We start from the raw sequence: 18,733 nt of genomic DNA, 5'->3' as shown, positions 1-18,733 counted from the left end.
GTGTCGGTGGAGTGATAGTTGTGCAATAGTGACATTGTGGTGGCGGCGGAGATGATGTGGTGGCAGTGTGGTTATAGTTGTGGTGGTGATGGAGTGATAGGGGAGTGGTGGTAGTGGTGGTGGTGGGCGTGATGGTGGTGGTGGAGTGGTGGTTTTGGTGGCGAAGTGGTGGTGGTGGTGGTAGTGGTGATGGTGACGAAATGGTGGTGGTGGTGAAGTGGGGAATGGTGGTGGTGGTGAAGTGGTTGTAGGAGTGGTGGTGGTGGTAGTGGTGGTGATGGTGGGAGTCATTGTGGTGGAGGTATAGTGATTAAATGCAAATAAAAATAGAATTCAACCAAAATTAAGTAGCTCAAAAGCTACTTAATTTTTTTCAACTTTTTAGTTTACATTTTAAATAGTAGTACTTAATTTGTTAAGTATATACAATGTCGTTATCAAATTTACTGAATCACTTATTATTTAATTAATTTAATTTTAAGTGCTGAATTTAAATTATCAAACAATCTTTGGCGATAGAGATGAAGTGACGAAGAGAGAGAAAAAAACTCATGAACTGGTGTGTCGTTTACAAGAAGATAAATGGCGGAAAATTATTTGGTATGGCACATGTGTACGCAATCCTAGATCTTCAGTGATCTAACGGTCCAATTGCAAGGGTTATGACAGTACAAAACCCATCTATCTCTCCTCCTCCTAATCTCCTATCCTCTCTCTTCTCTTCTCTCCTAAATAAAAAGACCCGGTTTTCAAAGGACAACTTTCAATTTGGTACACATTTACCCTTCAATTGGAAACAGTACACACTTGGGGAGCTGGGTTTTTGGTCTTTTCGCCTCTTGTGTCGCATGTGGACCACAAATGGCCATATTTTAGAACATATATATAAACAAAATGTATTTTACCTACCCAATAATTCACCTTTTTTATTTTACCTACTTAAATTTCTTTCAATTCCATATCAATTTTCTCTATCGTACCTCTTTATCTTTGTAAAATATATTACTAAGAGAGAGAGAAAGAATGAGGGAGTGATAGGAAAAGGGCGCCGCTATTCGCAGCCTTTTATTTTCTCCCATAATCCACTACATTTCGGTAAATGGTTGTTGAAAATCATAAATAACATTTCGGTAAATTACTGTTGAAAACAATATTATATTTCAGTAACTACATGTCGAAAATATGTTCAACTTTCGGTAAACAATTGCCGAACATACATTTTTGGTAAATAGCTGTTGAAAAAAATATTATATTTCGGTAATTGGATGCTGAAAATATATATCAAATTTCGATAACTAACTGTCGAGTATAATTGAAAATTTTTAACGGGTTATGAGAGAAAATAGAGGGTTGCGAATAGCGACGCCCTAGAAAAAGGGAGAAAGAAATAATAATATTTTAAGAGTTGGCTTTTGAATAGTACCTCGCTAGTTTTACGGAGCATTTTCCTGAAAGAAAAAAGGTAAGTGCTACATACACAACGGTTGTGTAAAATACAACACACAACCAATCTCTAGCCATTCATGGCTGTAATGAATGGTCAGGATTCGCTCAAACTCTTCTTCATAAAAGTTAAACTTATCCATGGAAGAGTTTTTTTAAAATCTAAACCGTCCAAATATATCTGGATGGTCAGAATTACACACATAACCAACACAACGGTTGTGCAAGTAGCATTTTTGAAGAAAAAATGCCTGTGTTTACCGAGAATGGTGCTTACTGTTTTGGTGACTTTGATTAGGTAAAACAAAAAGTCTAGGGTCACCACATGATTCATCGCACGTTTTTTGGGGCTCATTCCGGGATCAAAAAAATACAAAAAAATATTCATAAGTTTTAAACTAATATTTCGCGGGATCCTGTAAAAAATCAGCTCCAACGGATATCGATAGGTATGTTTTTTGGAATTCGTAGGAACAAAACTGTTTAGTTTTGCAGTTTCGTCCTACAAATTTAAAAAATATATTTACTAATATCCGTTGGAATTGATTTTTTACACGATCCCGTAAAATATTATTTAAAATATATAAATATTTTTCTTTATTTTTATGGGATCCGGAATGAGCCCAAAAGGCGTGCGGAACGGTGACCGCGAATTGCATAAAATGGCTAAAAAGATGAGTTTGCCTACTCTTGCTAATATGCTCTTACTCCTGCCTCTTCACTCTCTCCCCCCCCTCTCTCTCTCTCACGACACAGACGCTCTCTCTCTCTCTCCCTCTCTCCTCGCCTGCACAACTAGCAGATCGGCGTAGTTGCAGTCGTATTGTTCCGGTGAAGGTAAGAAAGGTTAACCCATCTCTCTGTCTCTCTCTCTTCTTCTTCTTCTCCTTCTTCTTCTTCTTCTATGATTTGTGCGATTCAATCCGAGATATGGGTTTCCAGCATGTGAGATTTGTGGGGCTTTTTTGTGGGGCTGATCGTGAACAAGGAGTAATCAGATGGCGACGGCGTTGAGGACGGCGACGACACAACTCTTGCTTCAGAGGTAATTTCTTCTGGGTTTTGTAGACTCGATTTTTGGTGATTTCGATTATACCTGTGTAGAGCCCTAATTTTGATTTGGGTTTCCAAGCAAATTGTGGGTTTGTGGTGCCGGTGAAGAGAACAGAAGTAGCAAATTGTGGGTTTTCAGAGAGAGAGAGAGAGAGAGAGAGAGAGAGAGAGAAGCGATGCCGGAGAAAGGGTGGAAAACTGGAAATGGGTCGTTTTTCTTTTTATCAGAGCTGGAAATGGGTTTTGAATAGCCCAATTGCTTAGGCTGTTGGGTTCTGGATTTTTGTAAGGGCTACCTAAACACTAATTTTGGCCTAGAATTGGATTGAGGCTATTGGAGATGCTCTCACAACACAGATGCACACATACCCAGTTAGTGATTTTTTTACCCCATTAGAACGGCTCCATTATAATTAGTTTTGTTATTGAGTTCGCGTGTATTACAGTTTCCTTGAATATGTGTTACAGATCTGAGATTCTGTTTGCCAAAGTTTAAGGAATTGTTGTCATCTTAATCATCATTACCAGTTATCTGTGTTTGAAAATGGAGTTTCTCCAGATTTCTGATTTAGAATTTTTGTTATGTTAACCATTAGTATTTCGTGATGTGTTGGTTTTTGAATATTTACTTCTTTGTGCCTGTATGAACGGATGTATGGAATATATGCATCCTATCTGCACGTGTTTTTTCTTTTTGATTGGCGAAATTTTTTTTTTTAAAACTCGACAAAGGGTACATCGAGGGTTTTTAGAAGTCATATCCAAGCCTCATTAGGAAGATGGGAACAAGGAAAATGACCAAAGGAAAATAAAAGAAAATATTACATCCAAAAGGGAATTGAAACTAGAGCTCTCATCAAAGAATACATCTTAATGTTGAAGTGTCATGCATCTAAGTCGTTGGGAAGTATCTTGCAAAGCTTCAAACAGTGAAGGCATGAGGCTTTAAGATCCCTACGGACAATTCCAGGGCTAACATCTTGAAATAGTAGTGAATCTCAAAGGGGAGCAGATTCAATATTAGTTTGAAGGCATGCCAAAATTTGCAGGGCAAGGGCAAGCTTCAGGTAGATTGATACCAAAATTTGGATTGCAACTAAGTTGTAGCAAAAGTTATTCCAAAACTTGGTTGGTCAAAGCCAAACTTGCTGCAAAAATAGCCAAAACTTGCACCAACCCACTCTGATGTGGTAGGGATGGAGTAGTGACTTCAAGCTTGGTAGAAGATATCCACAATTTGGCTTGAAGCGGGGGATGGAGTAGTGGCTCAAGCGGGGCGACAATGTGTGACTTGACTCTATTTTTCCTCGCCGCCCCGCCTCACCGAATCTAACAACACTCCCCAAAAGCCCCACAAATCAATTAATTTCCTGAACAAATTAATTGATTTGTATGACTCCAAAAGTTTAATTCATTTTATGTATTGTTTGGCTGGGTATCTTAACCATTGATTTTTGGTGAATGTTTGCATGTAGGTGGGTTATCTTCTTAAAATCAAGCCTTCTGTTTACTACTACCAAGTACTATGAACTTTCAATAGAGTGTGTAGGTACAATCTTTATCTCTCTTAAGTTATCTTTGATTCTTCCTTTTTCAAGAATTTTTTTTGTTGCTTCTTATTTTATTGTTTCTATTACATTGGGGCAAGAATGTGTAACTTTATGTGTTACTATACTTAATAGACCAGTCATGTTGGTTTTGGAGTGCTTCGATGGCAAATGAAACCCATGAATTATGTATAGCAAATCCTTGGAATGTATTTAGATCATAACTCGAGGGAACTGCCTTAATCTGCAAAGAAGAAAAACAAAAGATTGTTCAAAGAACTTAGTCCCTCTGCAAGACGTGTGTAATTCGAAATACCAAGCTTTATGCTTGCAAATTGCAATGAAAATTCTACAACCGTAGATTAATTTGCACTTCTATGTCTTTTCAAGTTATTGATGTGTACATTTGGTTCTCTACATATGATATGATGCACTTTGCAGACTAAAACTCATGTGTGCCTGATAACTGATTACTGCCCCGGGGGAGAGTTGTTCCTGCTTTTAGACAGACAACCACTGAAGGTCTTGAGGGAAGATGCTGTGAGGTAACATTATCATTGACTAGTATATTTCAAATTTAAGAAGGCACATTGCAAGTCTATTTGCAGTCTTGATCATGGATTTTGTTTTTTACACGTACAAAGAAAACCAGTGTAATTTCTCCATTGTTATGTTCCCAAAAGTATAATGGATGCGCTCCATGATAATGTTCTTTTTTGACAGCATAAAAGGAAACTGCAATGCATATAGGATGGAATACATCGAGTTGAAGTGTTCTCTTTTGACCTCATTTAGTTATCTGACATAAATGGCATAGAGACTTATATCTGCTAGGAAGATCTTGATTGTTGCAGATAGATGACTATTGTATGAATTGTTTGAGATACTTAACGTAAAACCAACAAAAAATGTTACATATTTTTCATCATCCAATGGTGTCTAATATAAATCGTGTAAGAGATGGATTCTGATAAATTTCAGTCCAGCTTTGGGGTTATGTTTTGAAGTAATTTCCTTTGCTGATGTAAATTTTGTACATATGTAGATTCTACGCTGCAGAAGTAATTGTTGGGTTGGAGTACCTGCACTGTCAAGGCAGTAATCGTAATTATCATACGTTGGTCTTTCCTTTATTCAGCTAATACTAGATATGCAAGTTTTCCAACTATTTTGAGCATGTTGTAATTCTTAGTTTATGAAACTATGTTACATTTGCTGCTACTAGTGTCCAAACTGAGTCCAGGATAAGGTCCTCATGATTGTCTTTTTCAACTTTGTGCATGTGCAGATTTTCTGTTTTCAGTTGTGTGCTATGTTCTGCTGTTGTTGGTGTCCAACCTGTGTACAAACCCACGTCCAAACTGAGCCCAACCTGTGCCCATCCTCCGCTATATCCAAGTTGTGTTCAAACTGTGTTTATGCTCTGTCCAAACTGTGCGCAAACTGTGTGCAATGTCTAGCAGGTGTGCATTTGTTCAAAAATAATTGGAAAAAGTCATATTTTTAATACATTGGGTGGTGGTTAGCCTTTCCCAACTATGATAATTAAATTCATTAGTAGCCCATAAATTGATAGTAGTTCATCTTGCCCAATTTAAAACCGAGCCCAGCAGCCCAAAAGGAATTTATAAGCCCCTTTCATTTCACGCAGTTGGTAATAATCACGTTACCCTAGCCTCCCTATCGTTATGAGTCTTATGATTGAAGAAGGAACCTTACGTCATCTCTGTTCAAAACTTATTTGGTGATAGAGATGAAGTGATGAAGAGTGAGAGAGAAAAAAACTCATGAACCGGTGTGTTGTTTACAAGAAGATAAATGGGGGAAAATTATTTGGTATGGCACGTGTATACAATCCTAGATCTTCAGTGATCTAGCGGTCCAATTGCAAGGGTTGTGACAGTACAAAACCCATCTATAAATTGAAACAAAAGGTTTTTGTAACACATGAAAAACAAATATGGATCATCCATATCGATAAAATACAATAGTTAAAATCGTGATTAGAATATTAGTTGTGGTAGAAAGTTAGTTGGTTCCTAAAATTAGCTATTAAAATTGTGATTAGAAGGTAGTTAATTTTAAATAAAAAAATTAAGTTGGTAATTAAAAAGTTAACAAAAAATCATCTTTAGGAATTTTTTTCGCCTTTGGTCATATAATGCAATTACTAAATTTGAATAGAATTAAAAAGAAAAAATTGCACTACAAGAATTTCACAAGGGCACCAACAAAGTAATTTGCTTCATCACCATTCTATCCACCCAGTCACCCACATCAAATACCAAACAAATCAAGTATAAGCTAATTTCCCCTCTTTGAAAAAAACCAAACGAACACCTTAGAAGCTTATCTACCCTTCTTAACTAATTCCCCTTCATACTATATCCACCTCTTATCTCCTTATATTGCTTATTCCCTAAAACCTTATCCCTCCGACAAACAAGCTGTTAGTGATTAGACCTGAATAAGGACTAAAACTGATCAAATAGTTTGGGGAAGACATAAATTCAATTGGTAGTTTAAGGACTAAAAATAGAATTTTGGGATAGTTTAAGGATCACGTCTGTAGTTTACTCGACTATATATATTGGTTACTCCATTTGCAAGCCCTAGTATTAAGCTGCCAATCGATCAGAATCAGAAACCACCTCAAAATCGAAGAAATACCAGCGACCATCGGCGACGATATGCATGGATTTGTTCCTGTGTGTGTGTGTTGCTACGCTATTGATTCTTCAAATCGAGATCTATTATTTATAAGACACAAATTGTTTTTTGTGTTTTGTTTTTGTATTTTGGGGGTTCAATGGTGGTTATTGATTCAGATTGGTTGCTGTCTAGTAGTAGTAGTTGATGTTTACCCGTTTGTAACACTATGATGATTTTTATCAACTGCCTGCTCGTATGTGTAATAATCTCTATGGTTCCATTTGGATTGATTTAGAATGTTGATCTTTATGGAGGATGGATCTCCCACTGTGGAGGAGGGAGAAAGAAGAAAATTGTTACGAAACGTCGGATAGAATTACTCAGGGAGGAGAGAGCAAAGGAACTTGAGGAGGATTATGAGCGAGAGGAAGAGCTACTAGATCTAGTAGAGGAGGAAGAAATACCGGAACCAGAAGAACCGGATATTGAGTTCCGCGAACTTCCATCCAAACAGCAGAAGGCTTACCATAAGAGGCTCCGTAAGAGCATGGTACGTACGTGGATGCATAAATACACACATACATACATGAATGCGTGCCAAATGATTCTTCTGTTTGATTGTTTTGTGTGCGCGGTAAAAAAAAGAACTTTTGAGAGAGCCTCCAATTTGCACTCAGTTGCTGCCTATTCCCGTCATTCAATTTCAAATTTAGTTTTACCAAGATCTGAGCTTACCTTAGCTCTCACCCATGATCTTCCTGTCCACATAATCTGAATCCTCAGATTTTTCTTGAAAGATTATCCTATTCTTTCACCCCAAATGAAGTAAATCACAGTAGCCAAACAAAACTTGAAGATGGTTCATTTAAAGCACCTTCTTTAGCTTGTGCTCCAGCCACTGGATTTTGTTAGTGGTACTTTTTTTTCATACAGCACTTGGCAGCTTTCAAGTAAATCTTTCCATATCTGAAACATTTAGGTGATAAAAACATAAGAAAAATGAAGAATCAAGGGACATAATATACGCAGTATTTTCTCATGAAATTTATGCAATAAAAACATAAGCCTTCATCACAACCTTGAAGCAGAACCCTTCAGCTTCTCAACTTCCTCCTTCATCCGGTTGTAAACTGTTTTCTTCTCCTCACTGCCAGGTAACAAACTCCTTCACCAATTTGTCCAAAGCCTCAACTATACCAGCCGGTACAAAAGAACAGAATCGAAGGAAATAAAGAACGAAACACAAATAGAAACTGTTGGAGAGAAATTACATTCCACGCTGTTATACTTAAAAACCTTAACAGTTCCACCACTTACTTTATCAGTAAGTTGTCCCTTTGTATCATGACACGCGCCACACTTATCATTGATGAAATTTACAAAGTCGTCTAAATCTTGGCCACCATTATAATCTTCACCAAGCCTTGTTACCTTTGGGAAAGAATTTTAATGTAGGAAAGGCACTCACATCATACCTCCGTAGGCAGTCCCAAAATAAATAAATCACAGGAAAGTGAAATGTCCGTAAGCTGCAATAACTATATGGTAAACAGATACTGCACTGCATACATAAAGGTATAATTCGATTCGTGTTGTATGGCCAGTAGGTAGCCATAAATTTGTAACGTTGAAAGTTGATTTTGCGAGCCCAAAGTTCAGTAGGGTTAATTAAGAAGAACTCTTGGTTATTCTCCAACTCACTTTTCTGCGATATCTTTGTGTTGTTGAGCATCAAGATTTGCAACTATCACATCTTCCTCCTCAAGCTTAAATGCAGAGGCAACTTCTTCGTAAGTCTTGCATAGCAGAGAGAGGAGGAAGAATGAGGGATCTAATGCACATTACAAAGCAATAAGATATGAAATCTACTCACAGCAAGGTTTTTGCCATAGCACCACCTGTAGAACATAACATGGCTAGGACACAAAAAAGCAGAAAAAAAAATTGCATTTCAAATTCAAAAACTAACTTATCCTTAAAACATTAGCAACTGAAGTCAGTTAAGAGGAAGCCACTAATGCCAATAAACTATTGTGAGGTAAACATGGAACTAACGATTCTATCGGCAATCGATAGTTAAATCTCAACTTGCACATTATTTCTGGCCCTAAGTTAGGGTTGAGTAGAGTCATTGTCAATCAACATATACCCTGAAGAACCGGGGCTACTTCCCATTACTCCAATCTAATATTTCGTACAAAGACGTGAACATGCATTCTTACCAGGGTTCATACAATTTAACCAAAACATCCTTTGTTTCATTGAGGACATGCTCATCAAAATTATCAAGTGTGAGTACCACTACACTTGGGATTGCAGCCATCTCATCATGAGTCCATGAAAATCAAGCAACATTATAAAGTCATTAACGTGTCACCTGGAGATCATCTTAAGGTGCCCTTTGAAAGATGACTGTAGAAGAACCCCATCGACTAATCATCGCATACAAATCCTACATTGAAATGGCTAGCATGCATCAAATGGTGGGATATAGTGTTCAGATGCACCTGGTTGCTCGAGAGAAATTGACTCCGCATCTAGAAAAGAAAACCGGTAGAAAAGATTATGAGATATCTTTCCAATTCCATCCTTGCCCCAGTCTTCTGGTTTCCATGTGTTTTGAACATCGAGATAGGCATCTTTGCCTTTTCCCCCATAGCCAAAAACAAGAACTGAATGCCCAGACACAGTTTCCTCGTCCAACTTATCCTTGTGTCCATGATATATTCCCTTCAAAAAAAAATAAATTACACATTGATACCCTAAAATAGAGAATAGGGGAGAAATAAGAAAGGAAACTAGGGCACATACATCTACATGATCCTCAAAAGAGTTGTAGGTAACAAACTCCCCGTGGTTTTATGTCATTATCGCCATTTAGAACTGTATAATCTCCTATCTTTATCCGGGGCGATATTTCTGGAATCTTTCTTTTCATCATCCGCCCTTTGTAGGGATGGAACCGGTCAAGGCTAACCCCAAATTTTTTCATATACTTGAGTGCAGCCGGTGGATCGAAGCCTAAGAAACCACCATCTATTGGGACTATGGAATTAGGCTCGAATTCTTGGGGATGACAATCCTCTGGGAGTTTCTTCTGCATTTCATTAACTAACTCAGCGAGACTCGGCTTTGTAATCTCTTTTGTCGGCCAATCCTCCTTGTGCATGAGCATAAAATTCAAGCATTGGAGTGACGCCACTCCAAAATAAGATCCTAAAAAAGAGCAAGAACAAGATATTTAAATAATTGTAACAAAAAATAATCAAGTCAAGACAATTTATCATTATTGGTGGATGAACTTAGAGGTTGCAATAGCACAACAAGCAAATGATTGGGATTCAGTAGTGTAATGTTAAGAGGCCGTGCGACATTTCTAATCAAATAAAGAAATCAAAGGGCTAAAGGCACCTACTGATGAAAATGCCATCGTGGTATAAGTCTTCGCGCAGCTAGATGAGGCACTTAGTCCCCGGGTTGGTGTTCACTGATCGAATGGGCATGTCATTGCAAGGTCAAAACACTAGGCTCTACGTTTAAGACTCTAATCATATCAAATTCTTGTTCACATACTCACGACATATGCATGCTATCATACAGCTGAAAACATATAAAAGAAATTATCCACTTCAATTAAACTCGATAGAGACTATTTGTCAAATAGTAACATTTTTTTAAATATCAAATACCAATTTAAATTTCAAAAGTATACAACTATCTTAATTTAAATACCACGGCAACAAGCATTTTAATCCTGGCCATTTTTTTCATTTGTTATTTGTCAAATAGTAGGTGCCTTTAGCCCTTTGATTTCTTTATTTGATTAGAAATGTTGCACAACCTCTTAACATTACACTATTGAATCCCAAGGAGGATTGGCCGACAGACGAAATTACAAAGCCGAGTCTCGTTGAGTTAGTTAATGAAATGCAGAAACTCCTAGAGGATTGTCATCCCCAAGAATTCAAGCCTAATTCCACAGTCCCAATAGATGGTGGTTTCCTAGGCTTTGATCCACCGGCTGCATTCAAGTATATGAAAAAATTTGGGGTTAGCCTTGACCGGTTCCATCCCTACAAAGGGCAGATGACGAAAAGAAAGATTCCAGAGAGATCGCCCCGGATAAAGATAGGAGGTTCTAAAGGGCGATGATGACATAAAACCACAGGGAGTTCGTTACCTACAACTCTTTTGAGGATCATGTAGATGTATGTGCTCTGGTTTCCTTTCTTATTTCTCCCATATTCTCTATTTTAGGGTATCCATGTATAATTTTTTTTTTGATGGGAATATATCGTGGACACAAGGATAAGTTGGACGAGGAAACTACATCTGGGCATTCAGTTCTTGTTTTTAGTTATGGGGTAAAAGGCAAAAATGCCTATCTCGATGTTCAAAATACATGGAAACCAGAAGACGGGGGCAAAGATGGAATTGGAAAGATATCTTATAATCCTTACTACCGGTTTTTTTTGCTATATGCGGAGTCGATTTCTCTTGAGCAACCAGGTGCATCTGAACACTATATCTCACCATTTGATGTATGCTAGTCATTTCAATGTAGGATTTGTATACGATGATCAGTTGATGGGATTCTTCCATAGTCATCTTTCAAATGGCACCTTAAGATGATCTCCAAGTGACACGTTAATGACTTTATAATGTTGCTTGATTTTCATGGACTAATGATGAGATGGCTGCAATCCCAAGTGTAGTGGTACTTGATAATTTTGATGAGCATGTCCTCGATGAAACAAATGATGTTTTGGTTGAATGTTATGAACCCCGGTAAGAATACATGTTCACATGTCTATGTACGAAATATTAGATTGGAGTATTGGGAAGTAGCCTCGGTTCTTCAGGGTATATGTTGATCGACGATGACTCTACTCAACCCCCGCTTGGGGCCAGAAATAATGTGGAACTTGAGATTTAAATATCGATTGCCAATAGAATCGTCCATATTTACCTCACTATAGTTTACTGGCATTAGCGGCTTCCTCTTAACTAACTTCAATTGCTATTGTTTAAAGGATAAGTTAGTTTTTGAAATGCATTTTTTTTCTGCTTTTTTGTGTCCTGACCATGTTATGTTCTACAGGTGGTGCTATGGCAAAAATATTGATGTGAGTAGATTTCATATCTTATTGCTTTGTAATGTGCATTAGATCCCTCATTCTTCCTCTCTCTGCTTTGCAGACTTCAAAAGAAGTTGCAAATCTTGATGCTCAACAACACAAAGATCTCGCAAAAAAGTGAGTTGGAGAATACTGAACTTTGGGCTTGCAAAATCAACTTTCAACGTTACAAATTTCTGGCTACCTACTGGCCATACAACACGAATTATACCTTTATGCATGCAGTATCTGTTTACCATAGTTATTGCAGCTTTGGCACATTTCACTTTCCTGTGATTTATTTATTTTGGGACTATCACTGATGCAAATTGCTGCCTACACAGGTATGATGTGAGTGCATTTCCTACATTAAAATTCTTTCCCAACTGTAACAAGGCTTGGTGAAGATTATAATGGTGGCCAAGATTTAGACGACTTTGTAAATTTAATCAATAAGAAGTGTGGCATGTGTCGTGATACAAAGGGACAACTTACTGATAAAGTAAGTGGTGGAACTATTTAGGTTTTTAAGTATAATAGCGTGGAATGTAATTTCTCTCCAACCGTTTGTGTTTCGTTCTTTATTTCCTTCGATTCTGTTCTTTTGTACAGGCAGGTATGCCACTAACAAAATCCAGTGGCTGGAGCACAAGCTAAAGAAGGTAAACTTTGCTTTACCTGGTTATGTGGTGGACCGGTGGTTGTCTGTAAAATGCCGAAAAAAGAAACTGTGAGAAATTAGGTGTAGTAGAAGCTGTAGAAATGGCCCTCACCTTGAGGCTGTGTTTTTATGGTGATTTATGGAGGGAAAGAAAATCGATTTGTGAAAGCTGTTTTTTTTCCTTTTACTTTTGTTTTCCCTCTGCAAATCCTTCCTTAAATCCAAGATCCAAACGTAGCCTAAAGGTTCGTTTTTCTTGTCAATCAAGAAATGTTATGCAGGTTGGCATTATTGTCATTTTTTTTTGAAACTCTTTTACAGTAGTTTTTAGAACCACAGTTGTGTAAAGCTTGTTCACATCAATTTTTTGTGGACTGATCTGTTTTATCTTTCTCTATTTGCGTTTTGTTGGTGCAGTCGATCATTAGTGCCGCAAAAGCTGATAATTTTACTCCCTGAGATTATTTGGGGCCCCGTTGTTACGGCTTGGGGTACTATACTTCCTCGTTCTGCCTTCCAAGTTTTTTTCTTATAGCCAATTTCGATGCTCTTATTGCGCATCTTCTCGACACATTTTTGGAAGAATTCAAGTCTTATCAGTTTTGAGATAGATCTTCTGGCTGGAACTATCTTGATTTTCCAGTGAAAATTTCACTCTTACTCTTATCTTTGATCTTGATTTTCCAGTCAAAATTTTATTGTTTACGTTTAATGTGTGAGTGCTGAAAGGTTTTGGATCAAAAATGAATTCTTGTTTGTAAGTTTCACGAATCCTGTGGTAATAATGTCGCAGTTTACAAGTATTCATGGATTGGTTGGTAACATGATTATTTGATACGTATATTTTTTCTTACTCCCCAATGAACTTTGTTTACCCATACATAAGGTAGAACGACGATCCATTTCCAAAATTCCAAGTATAGTTACCTGGCTATCCATTTCCAAGTATATGACACATAATTTGGCAAACGAATCTCTCCAATTGCCCGAATGCCCTTACATTGGATACAAGCTCGTGTACTGAGCATGACATTAGTTAGCCGTTGGATGACTGCATGTTGTCTGAACAAAAAACATAAATAATCATGGATAGTTGCATTCCTTTCACCATTTCAAGCCTAGAAAATCACTGTGACGCAAAAAAAGTGAGTTGTTCTGGTTGTGATATTTGAGATGGTCAAAGTACGGATTACCTCTCTGCGGTTTGGTCATTTAACAGATAACCTCCCTGTGTTTTACTAATGACCAAATCGCCTCCCTATGGTTTCGGAGTAAAGTGCAATCGTAACTCCGTTAACAGAAAAGATAACTTGACAATAATATCCTTGTATCTTATTCCTCTTCTTACTCACTCATCAGTCCTTTCTTGGCACCCAAAAATTAATTAACTAAACCACTTTTTCAACAATCCACAAACAGCGTACCACTCACAACCACGGAAAAAAAAACGAAATGATAATATTGGAATTGGAAAAAATGCTTAGAGTTTTCTTCTTCTACTTCAATTTTTCATCATTTTTCATAATGTAGTATTTTCCATAATTTTGTATCTTCCATAATTTTTCATTATTTTTCATAATGTTATTTTCCCCTCTTCCCTAGACCATTCTGCTTCTACTTTTGAACCCAAAACAAAAAAACTCAATCCTCTATAACCAATAGGAGATAATCGACTCGCCAACTACTGGTATCTCGCGATCTTCCGGCTGGAAGTCGAGCTTGAAGATCTCGAGAGTCACCGACGAGCTGAATTGCAGGTCCACTGCCCCCGCCGCCATGTACGGGGCATCGGGGTCGAACGCCGATCTGTACAATTTTTCATGCCATACATGCAGTAGGAGCGCGTGAGGCACACTCACAGTTACTTTGGACGGAAAATGTAACGGTTGCACTTTACTCCAAAATCATAAGGAGGCGATTTGGTCATTAGTAAAACACAAAGAGGTCATCTGCCAAATGTCCAAACCACAGGGAGGTAATCAGTACTTTGCCTTTTTTTATTCAAAGCCTAGAAATCTCTAGATAGGGTATGGTTGTTTAAGTCAGTTGGATGACTTAAGTTAACCATCTTAATGACCCTATGTACTTCGATTTCAAGCTCTAGCTTGCTACTCAAATTGGCAATAGTCAAGTATATGAAATGAAATGATGTCCAAGTATATAAACCAACATGGGAAATAGCTAGTCACAAACTCAATTTTACAGTTTTTCATCCGAAACGAGTTCCTTATCTACTGCTCCGAATCTCCAAGATCGAACTATACAACCATGCGCGCAGTGGCCACCAATTCGCTTGCTAGCTAAAAACTAGACAGGGATGGAGCCAAAAAAGGATAGATTTAATTGTGTAACAACACAAATAATTTGGCAAAATATAATTATGAACCCAACCCATGCTTTCAAATTCTGATAACAATTCTTCATTAAACTCAACAACGTACAACCCAGCATTGAAGCTACGAACCAAGAGAAACCTCAGTTGACACGCGATAACCCACGGTGGAAGAATCGAGTAATGCTGAACTTTTCTAATTAACAGTCCAAGAGAATGAAATCGGCAAATCGTGTTCTTTTGTTCTGTTTTCCCCTTTACTTTTTCTTGCAAAAATGTTAGGTTGACAAATTTGATAACCATGTTTCAAATATTACCCTGTGAGTTGCCGGAATGCATTGGTAAAATGGGAAATGGTCCATATCTGTTTTTTTTTAACGGAAAAGAAAACGCAAGTTATGTTGATACAAATCAGATACAAATTGTGCGGCCCATAGGCTGAAAAACTACAAGAACAACAAACGAGAACAAAAAAACGAAAAGGAAAGCCGCTCAGTTCCGATGTTGGACCCAACACTCCGCTTGTGGAGGTGGGTGGAAGATTGTCACTGGATATAGTCCCGCCACTGGTCCGCACCTGTTGTGTCTGTCACCAATGCATTAAGTAGGGACAAGTCACCAGATATCAAAAAAAAAAAAAAAAAAAAAAAAAAAAAATATATATATATATATATATATATATATATATATATATATGGTTACTAAATGAGGCCACAATATCGTTATTATTATGTTTTTGGGGCAGGGGAGTATAGTTCAGTGCGACTAGAAAATACCCACCAAAGAAATCCAAGATCATCTTGCACCCAGTAAAGCCCAGAACAACACCAATGGAGGGCTGATCAACAAAACAGAAACCATCAGATGGACGGAATTCTGCTTATGTACACAAAACAATTCAAAAAAGACTAAATAGATACAACATTGATCGATTAGACTAGGTGAAAGAAATACAACTAGACATTAGGAAAGATATCATGGACACTATAATTCAAAATCGTGGAGATGCGAATCAGTATATGTTGTTTGCAAGGGACTATTTTTCCTCCAATTTTTCTTTTCTTTTGCAGTTTCGGGAAAACGGATTTAAGTATTTTGTCAAGCTTTTTGACTAGCTAGGTGCCTCAAGCCTCCTTTGGGTGTTTCCTGGTGTTACAACTCTCTTTTACGCTCTCTCGCTCGCTCTGTGTTCCAAAGTGTACGTGTCCGTATGCCATAGACATCAGTCTGCTGCTTCTTACCAAATGGAATAGCCGATAAATTAGGCAGGCTGTGCAGTAAAATGCCGGCACTCATTGGGAAGCATATATCTAACGGGGAATCGAGAACCAAACCATGTCATATGTCTCCCAGAATCTATTTTTAGGTAAGATTCTTTTCAATCTTGAAGGCAATGTTAGCATGATTAGCTAGTTTCACCCGTGCTCACAAAAATATCTAATTCTCTATTGCAACTCTTCCCTGTGCGTGACCATAGGGACTCCAGACTCGCGACAAATTTCGAGAGGGACCAAAGAGTTATAGCAACTACCGCCCTACCAAGGACTAGCGGGCCTAGCGGACCTAATGCTTTTCATTCTAGTCCAAAAGCTTGAACGCATAAAAATGATCTTGAATAAAGGGAAAAGGTAAATAAATGCAGTTTGACTTCAGCATTTAAATAAGTCAGTATTTATGAGTGTAATACCTTTTAAGAATGAAGAATATGATTTACTTTTTTTTTTTATAAACAAAAAGGGTGGGAGGATGCGACTAGCATAGCAACTCCCTTGGGCGTGACCATAGAGGCTCTCTACCCACTGTGGAATGTCCCGGTTCGAACCATAGCTACTGTCTAAGAGGACATGCCGTCACTACAGCACCACCTAGATACAAGTGGGTATAAGTGTTTATCCCACACCTCTTTGCTATTGGCAAGACTCGAAACCGAGTGGGGATGATGGGCACCCCACCCACTACCACCTTCGGTGGTGAATATGATTTACTGGCGAAGAGATTAGATGTGAAAACTATGAAGGGGTGTCCAGTTACACCAAAATCAGTATTATGTTTCCTATTTTGTCTAGGTCATTATTCGTGTTTTCTATTTAGTCTAAGTTTTCATGTCACACATGTTTTCCTAATTCCTTCGGGATTCTTGGTGGTCAAGTTTTGTAGCCTACGCAAAGGCGTGTTAGGGATATGTATAATACACAATCAATAATACCTCTTTCGCGTTTCTTAATTCACAGAGCTTCCTCTGCTTCAAAGCTTCTTCATATTTTGCAATTTTGTAGGCTGATAGAGGATACAATCAATACCAGTGAGGCCCCGCCATATTCTTCCCGACTGAGTCCGTCGTCGCGTATAGTCTGCCGAGTATGCCAAAAGCAATTCTCACAGTACACTTGTCCATGATGCAATACACGGTATTGCTCCCTTCACTGCTACAAATCCCATAGCCTACGCTACACCGAATCGTTCATGAGAGAAAATGTGGTGGGAGAGCTGCAACAATTGCAAACAGAAGATGAAACTAAGCGTAAAATGTTGGAGATACTCGAGCGGTTCCATTCGGAAGAAGAGGTGAATAGCATGGACGAGGATGATACGACTTTGTCGGAGGAGACCATGGAAAAGATTCTGTCCGGACACCAAGTAGATTTCGATGATTTAACCGCAGAAGAAAACAAACGTTTTCAGAGAGCTGTTGCTTCTGGAGAGCTGAGCAAGTTGATTGAGCCATGGGAACCGTGGTGGTTGAAGCCTTCTGCTAGAACAATATCTCTAAGTTGAGAAGGGACACAACGTCCAACCGCTTTCCAACGAAGAAACACTGACCTCTACATGGCATGGTCCGGAAAGTGATCCAGCGCAAGACATTCCACCTGGCCATGAAACGCCATTACCACCCATCAACAAGCTCAGCTCAACCGAGCCATCTCCGCTATTAGCTGTTCACCTAACAGACATCATATATACCTGCTGTTTCACTCTTAGACTCTACAATGGGGATTGGCATTCGGATCCCATAGGAGCATCTATGGTCGTGTTGAGTGTATCTTCCGTTCTGGGTGAGGGGGGACAGCCGGAGTCTGTATCAGAAGCTCTCTCTCATTGCTTGGAACAAACTTGCTCCCCGGGTTTTAGACACATGGGTGGTTTGCAATTTGGATTGGGTCTTCTTGATGACGTAATAGCTCTAGTTTCTCTCGGGGGTGCTGCTCTAGTCTGTTTGCTTTGTGATATCTGGAGGCTGGTTCAAGCTGCGGAGGGGGAGCTGAAGTCTGAGAAACCGCGGAAATCAAGACGGGGAGAAATCAGGAGTAAGCTCAAGCTTGCGGATAGGAAGATTTACTTTATTATGTGTTGGGTACATGAGCAGCCTGGAGAAGATTGGTCATTCGATGGCAGCCATTGTGAACGCCGAGAAGGGTTCAGCAATGGAATTTGCAGGCAACAGAGGAGGTACTTTGAGGAAGCAGAAAGGGTAGAAGCCAGAGGGGTAAGGCTCTGATTGAGGAGCTTGAATGAGTAACCATGTCAGAAGAATCCATACATTTTTCGTCTTGATGTTTATGTAGCATAATTAGCAACATCAGGAATTGACGTAACATCAGCGAATATGTTAATGTGTTCTGCTTTACATTATCCTATGCTTGCTGGTAATCAATGAAATTTTGGTGCTTGTTCAAAATCTTATAGTTGTTGGAATAAAAAGGGTGATTTTTTTTGTGCAACATGCTTTCTTCAATCTTCAGTTCAAATTCTTATGCTGGTGCCACGGTCCTGGGGCGTCGATTTGTTAACGACATTGCATGAATCCTTTCATGATTCATAAAAAAACATGTCGAAGGACTTGATTTATTTACTATCGAGAGCCATTTTGAGACAAATATTAAGTTGCGTGGCATCATTATTTGTGTTTCAAGATGAATAAGTCTATAGA

The 18,733-nt window shown here is 38.4% G+C and overlaps 1 protein-coding gene, 1 long non-coding RNA gene and 1 pseudogene across 7 annotated transcripts; 2 read left to right on the top strand and 1 right to left on the bottom strand.

Moving 5' to 3' along the window:
• The first annotated feature begins 2,129 nt into the window (after positions 1-2,129).
• On the top strand, positions 2,130-13,326 carry LOC131304798 (phototropin-1B-like). Of its 6 annotated transcripts, none has more exons than XM_058332192.1 (6): positions 2,130-2,289; positions 2,386-2,488; positions 3,972-4,041; positions 4,485-4,588; positions 5,089-5,138; positions 6,991-7,353. In XM_058332192.1, exons 2-6 carry the CDS (start codon positions 2,442-2,444, stop codon positions 6,996-6,998), a joined length of 279 nt encoding a protein of 92 aa, XP_058188175.1. In that variant the 5' UTR covers positions 2,130-2,289; positions 2,386-2,441; the 3' UTR covers positions 6,999-7,353. The 6 variants fall into 6 exon arrangements, 4 of the variants coding, with proteins under 4 accessions (XP_058188175.1, XP_058188173.1, XP_058188171.1 ...); XR_009192475.1 differs by lacking the exon at positions 5,089-5,138 and adding an exon at positions 12,891-13,326 and having other exon boundaries at positions 2,147-2,280; positions 6,991-7,245; XM_058332190.1 differs by having other exon boundaries at positions 2,147-2,280.
• LOC131304799 (uncharacterized) lies at positions 7,636-10,450 on the bottom strand. The gene is made up of 2 exons (XR_009192477.1): positions 8,569-10,450; positions 7,636-8,170 (listed from the first exon to the last, which is right to left on the bottom strand). It is a non-coding gene; the product is annotated as an uncharacterized LOC131304799 (long non-coding RNA).
• Positions 13,327-16,833: 3,507 nt separating the features above from the next.
• LOC131304797 (uncharacterized) lies at positions 16,834-18,382 on the top strand (annotated as a pseudogene).
• Positions 18,383-18,733: the final 351 nt, after the last annotated feature.

The sequence above is a fragment of the Rhododendron vialii genome, chromosome 10a (genome assembly GCF_030253575.1).
Source record: "Rhododendron vialii isolate Sample 1 chromosome 10a, ASM3025357v1".
Lineage (NCBI taxonomy): Eukaryota > Viridiplantae > Streptophyta > Magnoliopsida > Ericales > Ericaceae > Rhododendron > Rhododendron vialii.
The sequence above is the reverse complement of the archived record's forward strand: the minus strand, read 5'-3'. Positions and strand labels throughout refer to the sequence as shown.

Coding starts and splice junctions, on each gene's coding strand:
- LOC131304798 (XM_058332188.1), top strand. CDS start 2,442: ATGGCGACGGCGTTGAGGACGGCGACGACACAACTCTTGCTTCAGAG. Junction 4,042..4,484: donor ATGAACTTTCAATAGAGTGT/GTAGGTACAATC, acceptor TGCACTTTGCAG/ACTAAAACTCATGTGTGCCT. Junction 4,589..6,990: donor TTGAGGGAAGATGCTGTGAG/GTAACATTATCA, acceptor GGATTGATTTAG/AATGTTGATCTTTATGGAGG.